The 15,767-nt window shown below is 43.6% G+C and overlaps 1 protein-coding gene across 1 annotated transcript in view; it reads left to right on the top strand.

Annotated features, from left to right (window-relative positions):
* Positions 1 to 13,961, top strand: part of Abcb10 (ATP binding cassette subfamily B member 10) — a 35,431-nt gene extending 21,470 nt beyond the window's left edge. Inside the window, exons 7-13 of the mRNA XM_004854713.3 lie at positions 777 to 872; positions 2,031 to 2,240; positions 2,994 to 3,073; positions 4,067 to 4,247; positions 8,455 to 8,498; positions 10,442 to 10,476; positions 11,060 to 13,961. Of these exons, the coding sequence (XP_004854770.1) occupies positions 777 to 872; positions 2,031 to 2,240; positions 2,994 to 3,073; positions 4,067 to 4,247; positions 8,455 to 8,498; positions 10,442 to 10,476; positions 11,060 to 11,291 (878 nt within the window). The 3' untranslated portion in view covers positions 11,292 to 13,961. The remainder of the gene's footprint in view (positions 1 to 776; positions 873 to 2,030; positions 2,241 to 2,993; positions 3,074 to 4,066; positions 4,248 to 8,454; positions 8,499 to 10,441; positions 10,477 to 11,059) is intronic.
* The last annotated feature ends 1,806 nt before the right edge of the window (positions 13,962 to 15,767 follow it).

Below are 15,767 nucleotides of genomic sequence, written 5' to 3'. Positions count from 1 at the left end.
TTGACATGGACTGTTGTACTTGGAGTTTAAGTTATTAGTTAAATCATAAATCAAAAGTAACTAGAGAAGATTGACATTAACTCCTTTACAGTTTTTAGCCTATGTGAAAGTTGTGCTTATAAGTACCTAAAGGGAAGGTTTGGTTTTTATAGATTGTCTTTAAAATAAATATTGATGTATTTTATTCATGTTAGTTACTGGATAAACATTGTACTTTATTTATAGTGTTAATTTTTTTTGACTACATTCATTTCCTCTGCAGCATTGTGACTTTTAGTCACAATTCAGTGGGGATTACTATAACTATGTTTTTGTAAATTCCTTAAACAATAAAGCCTTATGAAAAATCAACGAAACTGGGGGTTAAGAAGCCAGAGGAAAATAAAGGTATAAAATAGAGGGAATGGTGAATATTGGTTTCAGTCAGTAGCCTCAACTTTGTTGAAAGTAGCAAATTCATGTAAAAAGCATTCTATTGTCTGCTGAGTGTGGTGGCACATGCCTATAATACCAGCACTCTGGGAAGCTGAGGCAGGAAGATCACAAGTTTAAGCCCAGCCTGGGCAACTTAACAAGACTCTTTCTCAAACTAAAAAATAAAAAAGGGCTGGGGAGGTAGCTCAGTGCAGAGGTCCTAGGTTCTATCCCCAGGACCTAAAGCACCACCACCACCACCACCAAAAAATGCTTTTGTCATGATGCCCCATAGGATGGAAGAAGCCTGTGGCTTTTCCTGGTCCTGCCAATGGTTGTTTGTTTTCTGCTTCTTGTCCCAGGTCTGAGCTCTTTCTACTCAGAGCTGATGAAAGGACTGGGTGCTGGCGGGCGTCTCTGGGAGCTCCTGGAGCGGCAGCCCCAGCTGCCTTTTGACGGTGAGTCTGAGATGGGATTGAAGTTTTAGTCTGCTGTATTTTATATAAATGTCTGTATGCCATGGAATATTTGGATTGCATTTTTCAGCATCTTACTAAAAAATAAAGTTACAAATAAATGTTCTCATATTTGACATGGACCGTTGTACTTGGAGTTTAAGTTATTAAACTTTGGACAGGTAAACCGCTGCCCTGCTCGGCCCTGCCAGTGAAGAACAAGCTGCCACTGGACGTGGTCCCTGTAGCTAAGCAGGAAGGGACAGGTTTCCTGTGAGAGCAGGGTGAGCAAGCGCTCCTGGAAGCACCGGTGTCCAGCTTATGTCCCTGGAAGCACGGGGCTGCTCACACGCTGTAGTCATGGGTTTCTGCCCAGGGCAGGACAGATATGAAAGCAGGCTGGGTGCAATTAGGAGGAGCCAGCCATTGACTGGACAGCTCTTCCCTGTGAGGGGCTAAGGCCGAGCACTGGAGGGAACCAACACACATACACTCTAATTTTCTTGGCATTTTAGGGTGGGGTGCAGGTACTGTAATGAATAGCTAGAGCTAGAGCTGTGGCCTGGGCCACCTCTCTGGGACTCAGGAGGAATGGTGTGAGGAGCAGTCACTCTCTTCCACTCCCAGGCCCCCAGGTGCTGTGGGGTAGGTGCAGGGCAGTGCATGAGCCCTGTTTTCTCAAAGTGTGACAGGCCCTGGGACCAGAGCCCAAGTAGAGGTGAGCCAAGTTTCCCTGTCAACCAGGTAGCACCCAGGCAGAGCAGACCTCCAGTTGCTGTGGTACAGCACCCGGTTTATCACTGATCTTTGAAATGTTTGTTCAAGGTTAACAAGGTGAACTCTGCCCCAGGAGTAGGGTTGGAAGCCACTGCCCCCAGGCAGATCTTGCCTCTCTACTGTCACCTGTGGCCTGTGTCCTCAAAAAAGGTGGACCTTGGGGTTGTGTTGTAAGATCAAACAAGACATCTCCATAGGGCGCCTTGTATGGGTAGGTGCAGCAGGTGCGTGGCAGGCATTAGACGCAGGGCTGGTCCCTGATGTGCCCTCAAAGTGCTGCAGTGGGCCTCGTCTGCCGTCCATCCTTAGAAACGCAGGAGAGCTGCACTGAGTGGTGAGTTTGATTTTTGCCTGGAATAGTTGACGTTCCCTCTTGTGTTCCAGTGGGTGTTACTCTAAATGAGCAGAGTTTCCAGGGCGCCTTGGAGTTCAGGAATGTGCACTTTGCCTATCCGGCTCGCCCAGAGGTATCCATATTCCAGGACTTCAGCCTTTCCATCCCATCAGGATCTGTCACAGCGCTGGTTGGCTCCAGTGGTTCTGGCAAATCTACTGTGGTTTCACTCCTCTTGAGACTGTATGATCCCATTTCTGGTAAGTGGCTTGTCATTATCTTGGGTTAGGGGCTCTCTTGAGCTCCTCTCACTCATGTCCTAGGTGGACAGGATGAGCAGATACCAGCCAGCAGAGCTGGTTTGGAGAGGAGCTCTCTCAGGCAGAAGATGTCATTTGTGGGGTAGAATGGCCTACACAGAAGCTGTGGGACATCTGGTAGGTTTTTGTGTCCAGTCTCTGCCTCTTCAGTCCAGAGCTCCATCTCCTGGTCTCTGCACTCCTGCTACCTCCTCACTGCCCTCATCTGGGAGGAGGCCATGCTCCATGGAACTTGGTAGCTAAGAGCAAGTACCCATGTTCTGTGGGGCACCCCTCCTTGGAGCACGACAGAGTGACTCCATGCTAAGTGCCAGACCCCTGGGAGACTGACACTTCTGCTTATGAACCACACAGTGCTTACTGTAAAAACAGTTAATCTGGCAGTTGTTCCTTCTTAGTGACTGCTCTCTTTGGAATCAAGGTTCTGCTAGGGCGTGTGATTGTCAGAACACCCCATCAGTAGGGAGCCTGGGGACTGTCGAGAACCCTGAGTGGCTTGTCACCCACTGCCACAGGGGAACCTAGGCTCTGACATTGCATAAAGCATGTTGGTTTTAGATTCCATTTGGTGATTTGGGGAATAGTTTTATTCTTGGAAAACCTGTATGTCAAAATTTCCCACTGGGTCCTTTCTGTGTTCATATGAGTCACCAGCCCCTTGACACTCAGTGACTCTGCTCTCCTCTCCACAAGGAACTATCAGCCTTGATGACCACGACATTCGCCAGCTAAACCCCGTCTGGCTGAGATCCAAGATTGGGACTGTCAGTCAGGTAAGAGGCCTCTATTTTCACCTCCCTTCCTTTGAAATGACTTTCGTCCTTTTCTGTTTTACTTCTCACAAGAGGAGGAATGAAGTTTTCCAGCTGTGGTAAACTCCCCTCACTTGACACATGGTTTGCCATTTCTTGAGGGCTTGCAGCACTTCAACAGTTGAAACTTGAAGCTCTGACTTTTTACCCAGAGCTGGAACTACTGTTTCTTTGTAACACAGATAATCTGGAGGATGTGGAAAAAACTGTGCATCCTCTTGCTGGCTCTTCCCACGTCCCCCACCAGCCACTGTCCTTGCTCAGCACACAGATTTCAGGGATACACAAGCAAATGCTGTGGTGAGGCCCAGGCACTCTGCACAGCAGGGGCTAGTTTCAAGGTGGAGTATGACTGTGGTGGGGTCCCTTGGCTGAGGCTGTTTGGGATCACAGGACCTTTGGGGCAGGGAAATTTTGACACAGCCAGTTTTTATCAATTTCACATGGGCTCAACAGACATGCCTGTGCCTTCCCATTTCTGCGCTGTCTTCCGGTAAGTGTCCCCTCACTTCACCCACTCTGTATGGGACCATGTGGGTCACAGCCATGGAGTGCCAGGCAAATTGTAGTCTGTGTGCTCCTGAGAGAGGAGGCAAGAGGCTGGGAGTTGGTACATTCTTTAGGACCTCTGTGGTCCTGCCTGGTTTGTGTGTGTGTCAGAGAGTGACGAGCAAGTGGTCCTTCTTGTCCTGAGTGGAAGGCTGGCAGCTGCAAACACAGCTGAACTCAGTATTCCATGCCTCAGAGTTTACAAGGCCCCACCTGGGCAGCTTTTCAAAAGCTTGCTGGGGAAATTGCAGAGTACGGAAGCAGAATGAGTAAGGAGCCCTGTCCTTCCAGCTCATAGAGTCATTCTTGGGGCTGAGTACTGTACTGAATTGCTGTGCACTAATAAGGCCCGTGTGAAGTGTGCCTCAGGCTTTGTGTCAGATATGCTTTATTTCCAACCTGTAGGAGCCAATTTTGTTCTCTTGTTCCATCGCTGAGAACATCGCTTACGGTGCTGACAGCTCATCCTCAGTGACCGCAGAGCAGGTGCAGAGAGCAGCGGAGGTGGCCAACGCAGCAGGGTTCATCCGGAGCTTTCCCCAGGGCTTTGACACCATGGTCGGGGAGAAGGGGGTACTCCTGTCAGGTGTGTGGGGTTTATACTTACTTATTTTTGTTGGGAATATGTTGGTTCCTGCTTTGCAGCAGAAGCCCTGTGCTCCAAGAACTCCCCACACTGCATCCTCACTACAGGTTGGGTTTCTACACCTAGAGTTAGGTGAGTAGCCTCATTACTTTAAGGTATCTCATGCAGGTGGGCAACTTCCCATTTGCCTTCATTTTCTACCCTAGAAAGGGTTCCCTATATTCCCTCTAGGTAGTTCTCAGCCACAGCATACTTTTTTGTTTTGTTTTGTTTTTTGATCTCAGAAAAGATGTGTTTTATAACTTGGGACCTAGGGAATTGTAGAAATGAATCAGATATGAGGTGGCTGGACCATCTACCTGGGGAGGGAGAGACTATATTTCAAATAAAACTGGTATGAAAAGTATTCCAACTCTCAAGTTTGTACAAAGTGTACGAGACAAGAGGCCAGGACACTTAATGAAAAGGGCCAGCAAGTAAATATTTTAGGTCTAATGGGCCACACATCATCTCTATTACATGTTTTTATGCTTTATGTATGTATGTATGTATGTATGTACTTATTTATTTATTTATTTTGTAGCAAGACTTTAATTTGGCCAGGGTAGCACAGGTCTATAATCCTAGCTACTCTGGAGACTGAGGCAGGAGAATTAAAAGTTTGAGGCCAGCCTGGGCCACTTAGACCTTATCTCACTGGGCACAGTGGCACACACCTGTGGTCCCAGCACTCAAGAGGCTGAGGCAGGAGCCAGGCATGGTTGTGCAGTCCTATAATCCCACCACTGGAGAGGCTAAGGCAGGAGGATTCCTGTGAGTTTGAGGCCAGCCTGGGCTACATAGTGAGTTCAAGGCCAGCCTGCACTACACACCCAGACCTTGTCTCAAAAAAGAAAGAAAGAAAAGAAAGACCTTGTCTTAAAATAAAATTTTTTCCATAAATTTTATCCCATTCCCCCCCTCAAGCCCCCTCCCCTCCCTATGTACAAAAGCTTTGTTTCCATTTTTGTTTTTGTTTTGTTTTGTTTTTTGGTACCGGGGATCAAACTCAGGACCTTGGTGCTTGCAAGGCAGGCGCTGGAACCACTGAGCTAAATCCCCGGTCCTTTGTTTCCATTTTTGTCCTTCTATCAAAATAAAATTTATAAAGGCCTGGGAATGTAGCTCAGTGATAGGGTCTTTGTCTAGTATGTGTGAGGCCCTGTGTTCAATCCCCAGCATAACAAACAAACAACTCGCTCAGTGGTTCCGCCACCTGCCTTGCAAGCAGAAGGTCCCAAGTTCGATCCCTGGTACCAAAAAAAAAAAAAAAAAAAAAATGTAAAAAGCATTCTTAGCTTGAGAACTGTGAAAACAGGCCAGGGTCTGGATCTAGCCTGCAGGCCATGGTTTGTGAATGGCCTCAGAGCTGTGGGGCAAAAGTGACCATTCTCCTGACCATCCAGCAGATGCCTGCTTTGTGGCTTCGATGTCCTCAGGGAGGAAGGAGAAAACTTGATTTGTATTACTTTAGAACACAGGGGTAGGACCAGTGTATAGAGCTGACAGGGAAATAAAGTTTTGGTGAAACAGACTTTTATCTTTTATGAATACTGGTAAGTGTTCCTTGGACAGACTGATTGTGACAGTGTGAAGGCCACAGGTTAGAACGGGCAGTGACCCTTTCTGGCTCACATCAGCTTGCATTGGACCTCTGAGAAGTAAAACAAAAAGGTTGAGTTGATTGTGCATGGTTTGTTTTGTTTTGTTTTTTAGGTTTTAGGTTTTTTTGAGACAGGGTCTCATTGTACAGTCCAAACTGATCTCGAACTCACTGTGTAGTCCATGCCGACCAGCCTTGAACTAGTGGTAGTCCTCTTGCCTCAGCCTCCCAAGTGCTAGGATTAAAGTCGTGTGCCACCATGCCTGGCATTGTGCATGGTTTTTTGTTTTTGTTTTTGTTTTTTTGGTACTGGGGATTGAACCCGGGACCTTGCACTTGCAAGGCAGGCGCTGGAACCACTGAGCTAAATTTCAGCCCTGTGCATGTTTTTTTAGAGCTAAAAAAGTAGCCAGAGATTTAGCTCATTTGCACGGTGCCTGCCTTGCAAGCACAAGGTCCTGAGTTCAATCCCTGGTACCACACACACACAAAAAAATGGTAAAAATAGTAGTGATGGTTCTGGTGGATCTTGGACATTCTAGGAGCAAAATCACACCTTGCTATGTGACAGTGACCAGTTGCTGCATTTCTGAGGCATGTCCTTGGGCAAAAGACACCAGCTTCAGTGGTTCCCGGTAGAACTGATCTGCTCTCTTAAAATGGCTTGTGTGTCCTTTTCTTCTAGAAGGGTTCTCGGGTCTCATTTCACAACCAAATAAGCCACAATTCCCATCTGCTTCTGTGACCTGGGGGGAACAGGCACCTAGGAGCCGATCCCCAGCTCAGTAGCTGGACTCGAGGACACTTCCAAGCGCAGGAAAGTGTCAGCTGGCTGCTCCAGGGACCTCCCCAGGCACTCAGATATCTGTGTTGATGGTACAGGGGTCCCTCTTGTACTGACTCTTGGGAGAGCAGTGTCCACTTCACTGTAGCACAGCTGTACCTGAAGGACTTGCCCTGCGTGAGGTCATGTGCTGCCCAGCAGTTTCTGTTACTACAGATGCTTCAACAGCAGTCAGCTGAAGGGAAGGTGCTGCTACCAAAAGCAGAATTGGGTTTCATGCAGCAACCCACATCTCGAGGTGTGAGCCCTCAGGGCTGGGGAGCTCAGTGTGGTGGGCCCCTGGAAGAGGGGAAGGCATGGGGCAAGCATGGGCAGGGCAGTCATTGAGGACTGCTGCCTGCCACCTTCCTTCCATCCATTTGCTCCCTTCCTTTGAGTGGAATTTGTGCTTGAAAAAGGAGAGGCGTAGGGTACCTTCCTCTGTGTGAGACCATGTATTTCAGGGCAGGGAGATGAGGAGGGAAGAATGAAAACTAGTATGAAGAGATAGAAATTACAGAATCTCTTGAGTCTCTAGCCCTCTCTACACTGAACGTCCCACTAGGAAAGAGCAGTGTGTGGTGGCAGAAGCAGAGCTTTTCCCATTGACTCAGATCCTGGCTCTGCTGTTTACCAGCTGTGAGACCTGGGACATGTTACTCTGTGCCTTAGTTTGCTGTCTATAAAGTGGACATAATTATAGAGTCTACCTCATGGGATTTTTTTTTTTTTTGGTACCAGGGATCGAACTCGGGTCCTTGTGCTTGCGTAGCAGGCAGCGAAACCACTGAGCTAAATCCCCAGCCCTTCATGGGATATTTTTAAAAGATTTAAGAGCACATGCAGCCAGGCATGGTGGCGCATACCTGTAATCCCAGCCCTCCATGGGATATTTTTAAAAGATCTAAGCGCACATGTAGCCAGGCATGGTGGCGCATACCTGTAATCCCAGCCCTCCAGAGGCTGAGGTAGGAGGATTGCTGTGATTTCGAGGCCAGCCTGGGCTGCATAGTGAGTTCAAGGCCAGGCTGAAATAATAGCGAGACACTGTCTCACACACACAAAAAAGAGCACATATAAAATATTTAGAAAATGCCTAAGGGCCGGGGATTTAGCTCAGTGGTTCCAGAGCCTACCATGCAAGGCCAAGGTCCTGAGTTCAATCCCCGGTACCAAAAACAAACAAACAAAAAAAGAAATAAAAAACCAGCTCTCTCTTAAAAAAAAAAGAAAAAAAAAAAGAAAATGCCTGCCAGGCATGGTGACACAAACCTGTAATCCAAGCGCTCGGGAGGCTTGGGCTTGGGCTACATTGTAAGTTCAAGGCTAGTCTGAACTACATAGTAAGACCCTTCTCAAGAAAAAAACCAAAATACCCCACTAGTACTCTGGGAGGATGAGGCAGGAGGATCGCCCAAGTTTGAGCCCAGCCTGGGCAACTTAGCATTTAGTAAGACTCTGTCTCGAAATTTAAAAAGGGCTGGAGATGTAGCTCAGTGCAGAGCCCCTGGGTTCAATCCCCAGTGCCACAAAAGAAAAGAAAAGAAATGTTGGTGTATAAATTTTAGCTATGACAATAATTACTAATTTTGACATTGATGGAATGATTTTTAAAAAGTAGGTTTTTGTTCAACGATCTATCCCAGCTATGGCTAACTGGAAGAAGGCATCTTCTTGTCAGAAAGACCTATTCCTAACAATTTTTATTAAGGCTTTCTTTTTTTAAATGTTATTTTTGTCAGGTGGACAGAAACAACGTATTGCAATTGCCCGTGCACTGCTTAAGGTAAGCCTGAAGCCACTTGCCTGGATTTTTAGTATGGTTTTTGATTGGGATTTTGTAATTTATCATTTTCTTACCTTTTTTGTTTTTTGGAAGGTGAGTGGGTATATGGTTGAGATTCTGGTAACGATAAGTTGGGGGTTCCACTGCAGGTGTGTACAGATTTAACAGGTACTGAGTATTTCCTGAGTGTGAGGGCCCAGTGCTGTTGTAGGGTGGTCAGAGGGAGAAGTTTCACACATGGACAGGAAGCTTACAGTCTGATCAGTAACACAGCATCCGAACAGCACAAGAATGTGTATTTGTATAACCTGTAGTCAAGGCTGAGTTCAGCAGTACAAGTTTGAAGTATTTAGACTCCTGGAGAAATAGGAAGCACCTTAGTAACTGAAGGTCCAATGTCCCATGTTGAAGGAAATGACAGCCTTCTCGTTTGTTCTATAGTGAGTGATTCTCCTCAGGTTTTACAGGTGATCTATCTTTTAAAGTTTATTGAAGCACAGTTTCCATACTATAAAATGCATCCATTTTACATGTACCTTACAGTGGCTCTTAGTAAATTTAGAGTTGGTTATAAATACAGTCCAATTTTAGGACATTTCTGTTTCTCAGAAAGTCCCCTCCTGCACATTTGTAGTCTTCCCTTGTTCCGACAATCAGCCTCCAGAGGCCACAAATCTACTTCTGTTTGTCTGGATTTACTTTTCTAGACATTTCATAAAAATGTGTCAAACAATGTGTAGTCTATGGCATGTGACTTCTGCTACTTAGTGTAATGTTTCTGAAGTTTCTCCAATCTGTAGCCTGCTCAGAAATTCATTCCCTTATATTGCTGAGTGGATGTATCTCTGTTTGTCCATCTCTTCACTGGTTGATCTGGGGTCTTTCCAATTTGGGCTGTTGTAATAAGTGAACAAATGGTATCTACCTTTTTGTGGGAACATGATCTCATTCTCATGGATAGATTCTGAGGCAAAGGTGTAATTTAATGTATATCAGCGTACTCTTATTTATTCAATTTTATATATTAGTTTGCTGTTTCTAAATAAACCGTTAATAGGACTTTGAGAGTTTAAAACTACCTTACTCATTTCAGATTCCCACCTCATACTGTTTCTTCTTGTTTTTCTTTTCTTTTCTTTTTTTTTTTTTGTCCAGGCTGGCTTTGAACTCACTATGTTGCCCAGGCTAGCCTCAAACTCATCTTCCTTCCTCAGCCTCCCAGGTTCTGGGATTACAGATTGCACCACCATGCCCAGCCATCATCCTATTTCTCAACTGACCAATAAAACAAAACTGTTGTGAACAATATCCAGTCTGGTGTCACTGTGATAATGGCTTAAAATTATCTTCAACTCTTCTATCATGTCCTCATCTCAGGCATTTGAGTCTCTATTTTTGTTTTGTTAAATAGCTCTGTTGTGAGAGTGGTGGTGCACGCCTGTAATTCCAACCCTTTGGAGCTTGAGGCAGGAGAATCACCTCAAGCCGGGGCCATATAGTGAGACCCTGTGTCCAAAAAGAAAAAAAAAAAAGATTCTGTTGAGATATAATTTATATGCTACATAGTTTACCCATTTAAGTATAACTCAGTGGTTTTGGGGGTGCTCAGAGTTGTGCATCTGGCACCCTCATCTATTTAGAGTGGACATCCTCATGGCCTGAGGCAGAACCTCACGTGGGCCCTCCTCTTGTGTCCCCCCCACGCTGACTTAGCCTGGGTGACACTGACCTGCCTCCTGTCTATGAAGTGGCTGTTCTACACATTTCACACAGGTGGAATCACACAATGTATGGTTCCTGTGTCTAGCTTCTTTCACTGAATAATACTTCCAGGCTTTATCCACAATGTGATATTTGTCAGAATGTGATTGCTCTTTATTGCTAAAAATTTGGATTTTTCTAACAAAATGATTTTTTTCTTTTTAATTGTTTTCCTTCTTCAGAACCCCAAAATTCTTCTCCTAGATGAAGCAACCAGGTAAAGATGTCTCAATATCCTGATGTCTTACTGACATGTGTGTCTGTGTTAGGGGATGTCTTAATAACATGCATATGGCTGTATACAGGATGTCTTAGTAAATGTGTGTAATTGTACTAAATCAAATTGTCCTTCCATCAAAACCCTTTCATCTTGTCCTAGATAAAGTGACCAGGTTAAGATATCTTAATTCTTAATAATGTTTATAATTGTCTTAATCCAAATTCTCCCTTCAGGAAAACTTTTTTATTCTTTCAAAGTGATAGAACACAAAATGCTTTTCCTCAACTCTGTAGAATAATGGCACCTGGATCAGTAATGGCAGATGAGAGAGAGTGTGAGCAGGTATCTAGCTCTGGTTCCAGCACACTTGAGATAGACCTTAACCCCTCTGGCCAGCCTGTGTGCTGAGGCCAAGTGTGGTTCTGCACACTGCCTTCTTGCAGCACCTTCAGCCCCAGAAGGGCAATTCTGATTGAGCAGAAGCAAAATAGTGCAGGGCCCAGGAGAGTAGACCAGGAGGTGCATGAGGGACTATGCGTGTGGCACTAATGTCTTTGTTTCCTCCCTGTGGCCCATGTAGTGCATTGGATGCTGAGAATGAGCATCTGGTGCAGGAGGCCCTTGATCGACTGATGGAGGGCAGAACGGTGCTGATCATTGCCCACCGCCTGTCCACCATCAAGAATGCTCACCTTGTGGCTGTGCTTGATCAGGGAAGAATCATTGAACACGGAAAACATGAAGAGCTGCTTTCAAAGCCAGATGGGATGTACAGAAAACTAATGAACAAGCAGAGTTTTATTTCAGCATAAAGAACAGTTACTGAGAGACTGAACACAAGAAACTTGAAAGCAAAGCAGCATTGCAGAAAAAAATTTTGAGACTATGAAATCTGTAAATGATACTTCAAGTTATTTGAAATACACCTATTTTTTCAAAGTATGTAAAATATTGCCTCAAAATGTATTTGTTCAGGCCGGGGATTTAGCTCAGTGGTTTCTCCACCTGCCTCGCAAGCACAAGGACCCAAGTTTGATTCCCAGTACCAAAAAAAAAATGTATTTGTTCTCAAGATCTTTTTACTCATAGTTTTAATAATTGTACATTTTTAAATGTCTATAGTACTGAATTTATTTTCAGGTTTTGTACTTTCTTTCCTCTTGGAATATTTTAATTAATATAGCATGGCACCTCATTTTTTTTTGCCTGCTGTTACAGATTCAAACTATTGTCAAATGACAGCTTTTAAAAAAAAATGACAGCTTTTTAAAGGGGATTATAAATCAAAAGCCTGCTTCAGGCCAGTTTACCAATCAGTGTGACCCATCTACTTTGGGTCTAATTTTACTAGGTAGAATAGCAAAAAACGGAAAATCTAACCCTTTATTGTATCCTCGTAATCTCATGAAATGAACATGTGTAAAAACAAATAATTACTGTCAGATGAAGAGAAGGGAACTTTTGTATTGCCCATTTCCTGTGTCTTCAGAGGTATGAGTTCAGGCATTTTTATTTGCATGGGAGGTGACTATGTTTGAATGTGTCTAGTTTTCAACATTTTGGCACATGGAAGCCTGAAGAGTTTTTAAAAGAGAAGAAGCCCCATTCTTTGCACATGAAAGCTTCTGTTTTCTCTTTCTTTTGAGACAGGGTCTCGCTATGTAGTCCAGGCTGGCCTCGAACTCACTTTGTAGCCAAGGCTGGCCTTCAACTTCTAGCAATCCTCCTGCCTCAGCCTCCTAGTGCTAGAATTACAGGCACGTACTAACATGCCCAGCCTTTATTCACATACTTGTTTCTGTGCTTTTGGAAAGCAAGTCATAAATAACCAGGTGTTATCAAGAAAGATAGATAAAGCTGAGTGGGGTGGTACATGCCTGTAATCCCAGCTACTCAGGAGGCTGAGGCAGAAGGATCACAAATTTGAGGCCAGCCTGGGCAACTTAGTGAGACCCTATCCTAAAAAATAAAAAGGGCAGCTGGGGCTTTAGCTCAGTGGCGCCACCATCTGCCTTGCTTGCACAAGGTCCCGAGTTCGATCCCTGGTACCAAAAAGTAACAAATAAAAAGGGCTAGGGGTGTAGCTCAGTGGGAGAACACTTGCCTAACATTCACAAAGCCCTGGGTTCAATCACCACCACCACACACAAAAAAAATAAAATAAATTGTCTGAAGCATATATTTTGAGAATTTTCTGTTAAAAACTTGTAATTCCTAGACACATAATTTTTAGCTTTTATGATACTTTTAAAATTTTATGGGCCGGGGATTTAGCTCAGTGGTGCTGTGCCTGCCTTGCAAGCACAAGGTCCTGAGTTTGATCCCTGGTGCCAAAAAAAAAAAAAAAAAAGTAAAATTTTCTTAACAAGGGTAAAGTCTGAATAACAACTAATTTTCAGCTCTTTTTATTTATTTATTTATTGAGACAGGGTCTCACTCTGTGGGCCAGGTTGGCTTTTTTATTTTTGGTACCAGGGATTGAATTTAGGACCTTGTGCTTTCGAGGCAGGTGTGGCTTCACTGAGCTAAATCCCCAGTCCCAGGCTGGCTTTTGAACTCACTATGTAGCCCAGGCTGGCCTCAAACTCACAGTGATCCTCCTGTCTCTCTGCCTGCCAAGTGCTGGGATTACAGGCAAGTGCTACCACATCTGGCTAATTTTCAGTTTTAAGACATTTGAAAAACATTTAGAAGTCCTCATTACTCCACAGAATAACCAAGAATCTTAAAAATGTGCCAGTCTCCTGAAAGAAGACATTGGTAGCCTTTATTCTTCTATTTATGACTATAGGGGGTTTTTTTGAGACAGAGTGTCATGATGTTGATTATTTTATTTACCTAAATATCTCATACCTAAAATGAATCTGATAACCATTGAATTTGCCATATTTTATATCAGTGATGTTAATTTGCTATTGGTTCAAGAAAAAGTGCTTCCTTAACATTGATGATGCCAGAGCCTGAGGAGCACTTACCTTGGTACATTTAAAGGGGAGCCTTCCCACACCCTAACTGTCCATTGGTCCCTGATTGTACTGGAAAAAGAAACCACTGTGTCATGAGGAATGCAGAGTGTTACACTTCATTCTGCATAAGGGATCTTACTGGTAAATGAAGTACATTCAGTGAATGAGTGAATGTAGTATTCTTTGAATTAGTAAACAGTGCACCTGTGCCAACCATCTTAACAAGTTTACATGTGTTCTTTATATAATTTGTTGTTAGTGTTGTTCTCAGAAGGCAAACAAACACAATAGAAAGTCAGATATGGGGCCGGGGATTTAGCTCAGTGGTTTCGCCACCTGCTGCACAAGCGCAAGGACCCTAGTTCGATCCCCGGTACCAAAAAAAAAAAAGAGTCTTATATGAGGGAAATCTCTTTGTTCCACAAAAGTATTTACAAAATGGAATTTGATCACTATATTTTGCTTTCTGATATATGTCTTTAGCATTTTATATCATAGATTAAAATTTTTAACGAACTTTGTGTCTACTGCTTGTAAAACTTTGTGCTACATTCAGTATCTAACTAGAATTTGCTATGGAGATTTAGGAATAAAGAAAAATCTAACAGTAAAAATACAGAAAAGTGAGTAGAAATTACAAGTCCCATTCCCATTCTCCTTATCAAAGATTAGGTTATTAATGTCCTATTTGTTTGATACTATTTATATTCTGTCTAGTTGCTTCAGTTCAGTAAATAAGCATCACCTGTCTCCACCATGGACCAGGAATTGTGCCCTAGAGTTGACCGCAGAGAAGGAAGGCAGTGTCTGTCCTCTGGGCTTCTAATTTAAAAGGGGCAAGGCAAGCAAAATTAGTAACAAGATAATAGGCAAATGCACTATGTTTTAGCCCCATGTTTAAGTGTCCAGAGCATTTAAATATTGCTACATTTGATGCTTTGATAGTCCTGTAAGTTAGATATGTATCATCCCATTCAGGCCAGGAAAGATACATAAGCAAATTATTCAGTACAGTAGATTAATTCAGCATTGATGATATGTATAGTTTAGGCCAAAGAGTGGTAAGTTATTGGAGAAATGAGTAGAGCCAGATTGTGTCATGCTTCAATGCTGTGCTGGCTCTCTTACCTTGTATCCTACATGCTTGGGAGACATTGAAGGATACGTGTATTCATGTAGACACTTTAGAAAGTAAGAAAAAAGGAATTCTAAGTCACCTGAAATCTCACTCATGGAGATGAGGTTTCATATTACTGGGCTTGGGGTTATGCTGTACGCTCTCCCAGGCTTATCTGTGTGCTGGACCTCTCCTGACTTTGGCCCTAATAGGGCCCCGGGAAATAATCATAAGTTAGACCACTGAGGTGAAACCCTTGCAAATACACTTTTATAAAGTACAGGCCCATTTTGACAAGTACATTTTATTCCTTAAAAGAGTAAAGCTGATTAAAAAATAAGACAAATATAAATGTTACAAAACAAGCATATAAATAAAGTACAAAAACTACATAAAACTATTGCAAGGGTCAGTAAGCTGACCTGAAGCCTTTTTTTGTGTGACGATGAATGGTTTTTATAGTTTTCAGTGGTTGAAAAACCAAAAATAGGGCTGAGGATGTAGCTCAGTGGCGCTGTGCCTGCCTGGCAAGTACAAGGTCCTGAATTTGATCCCTGGTACCAAAAAAATTTCAATACTTTTAAAATACATGAAATTCAAATTTTAGTGCCTGAAAGTAGACTTATTGGAACACAGCCACACTTATTGACAGGAATTATCAGGCTGCTTTTGCTCTTCAACTCCAAAGGGGAGTGCTTTGACAGACGGGGTGGCAAGCTAACACTAGTTTGCTGACCTCAGAGCTGGCGGGGGGCACGTTTTGAATTTCTTGCAATTTTTTGGTGGGGGGCACAGGGAGGTTTATGAGGCGGAGATTTTAGGATGCAGTCAGGAAGAATGTGTGGGAACTCGAGAAATGAGAAGCATTATTTCCTGGAATGATGAACATTTGTGCTTCTCTCTCTCTTTTTTTATAGAGCCTCTTTATTGGTACCTGTCAGGTCATTTGTGCTTCTCTTGAAGGAGTGAAAACTCCAGAAAGCAGCCCACCCCAAAGACGGGTATTAGCTCATCTTACAGGTATAGGCACAGCTTTTTTGTTTTGTTCTGGTTTTTGTTTTTTTGTAATTTAAACATTGTTTGGATTCTCTCAACCTATTCATTTATCTTAGGGTCGGTCTCCTGCTCTTTACTTTCTCAAGTAAGCCAATTTATGGGCTTTAAGTATTCCTGAGGAACTTTGGATGTGATGGATCTGGTAGGGA

Source organism: Heterocephalus glaber, unplaced genomic scaffold (genome assembly GCF_053883595.1).
Source record: "Heterocephalus glaber isolate CG9 unplaced genomic scaffold, H.glaber_assembly_v1.0 deba00001472, whole genome shotgun sequence".
Classification (NCBI taxonomy): Eukaryota; Metazoa; Chordata; class Mammalia; order Rodentia; family Bathyergidae; genus Heterocephalus; species Heterocephalus glaber.
The sequence above is the reverse complement of the archived record's forward strand: the minus strand, read 5'-3'. Positions and strand labels throughout refer to the sequence as shown.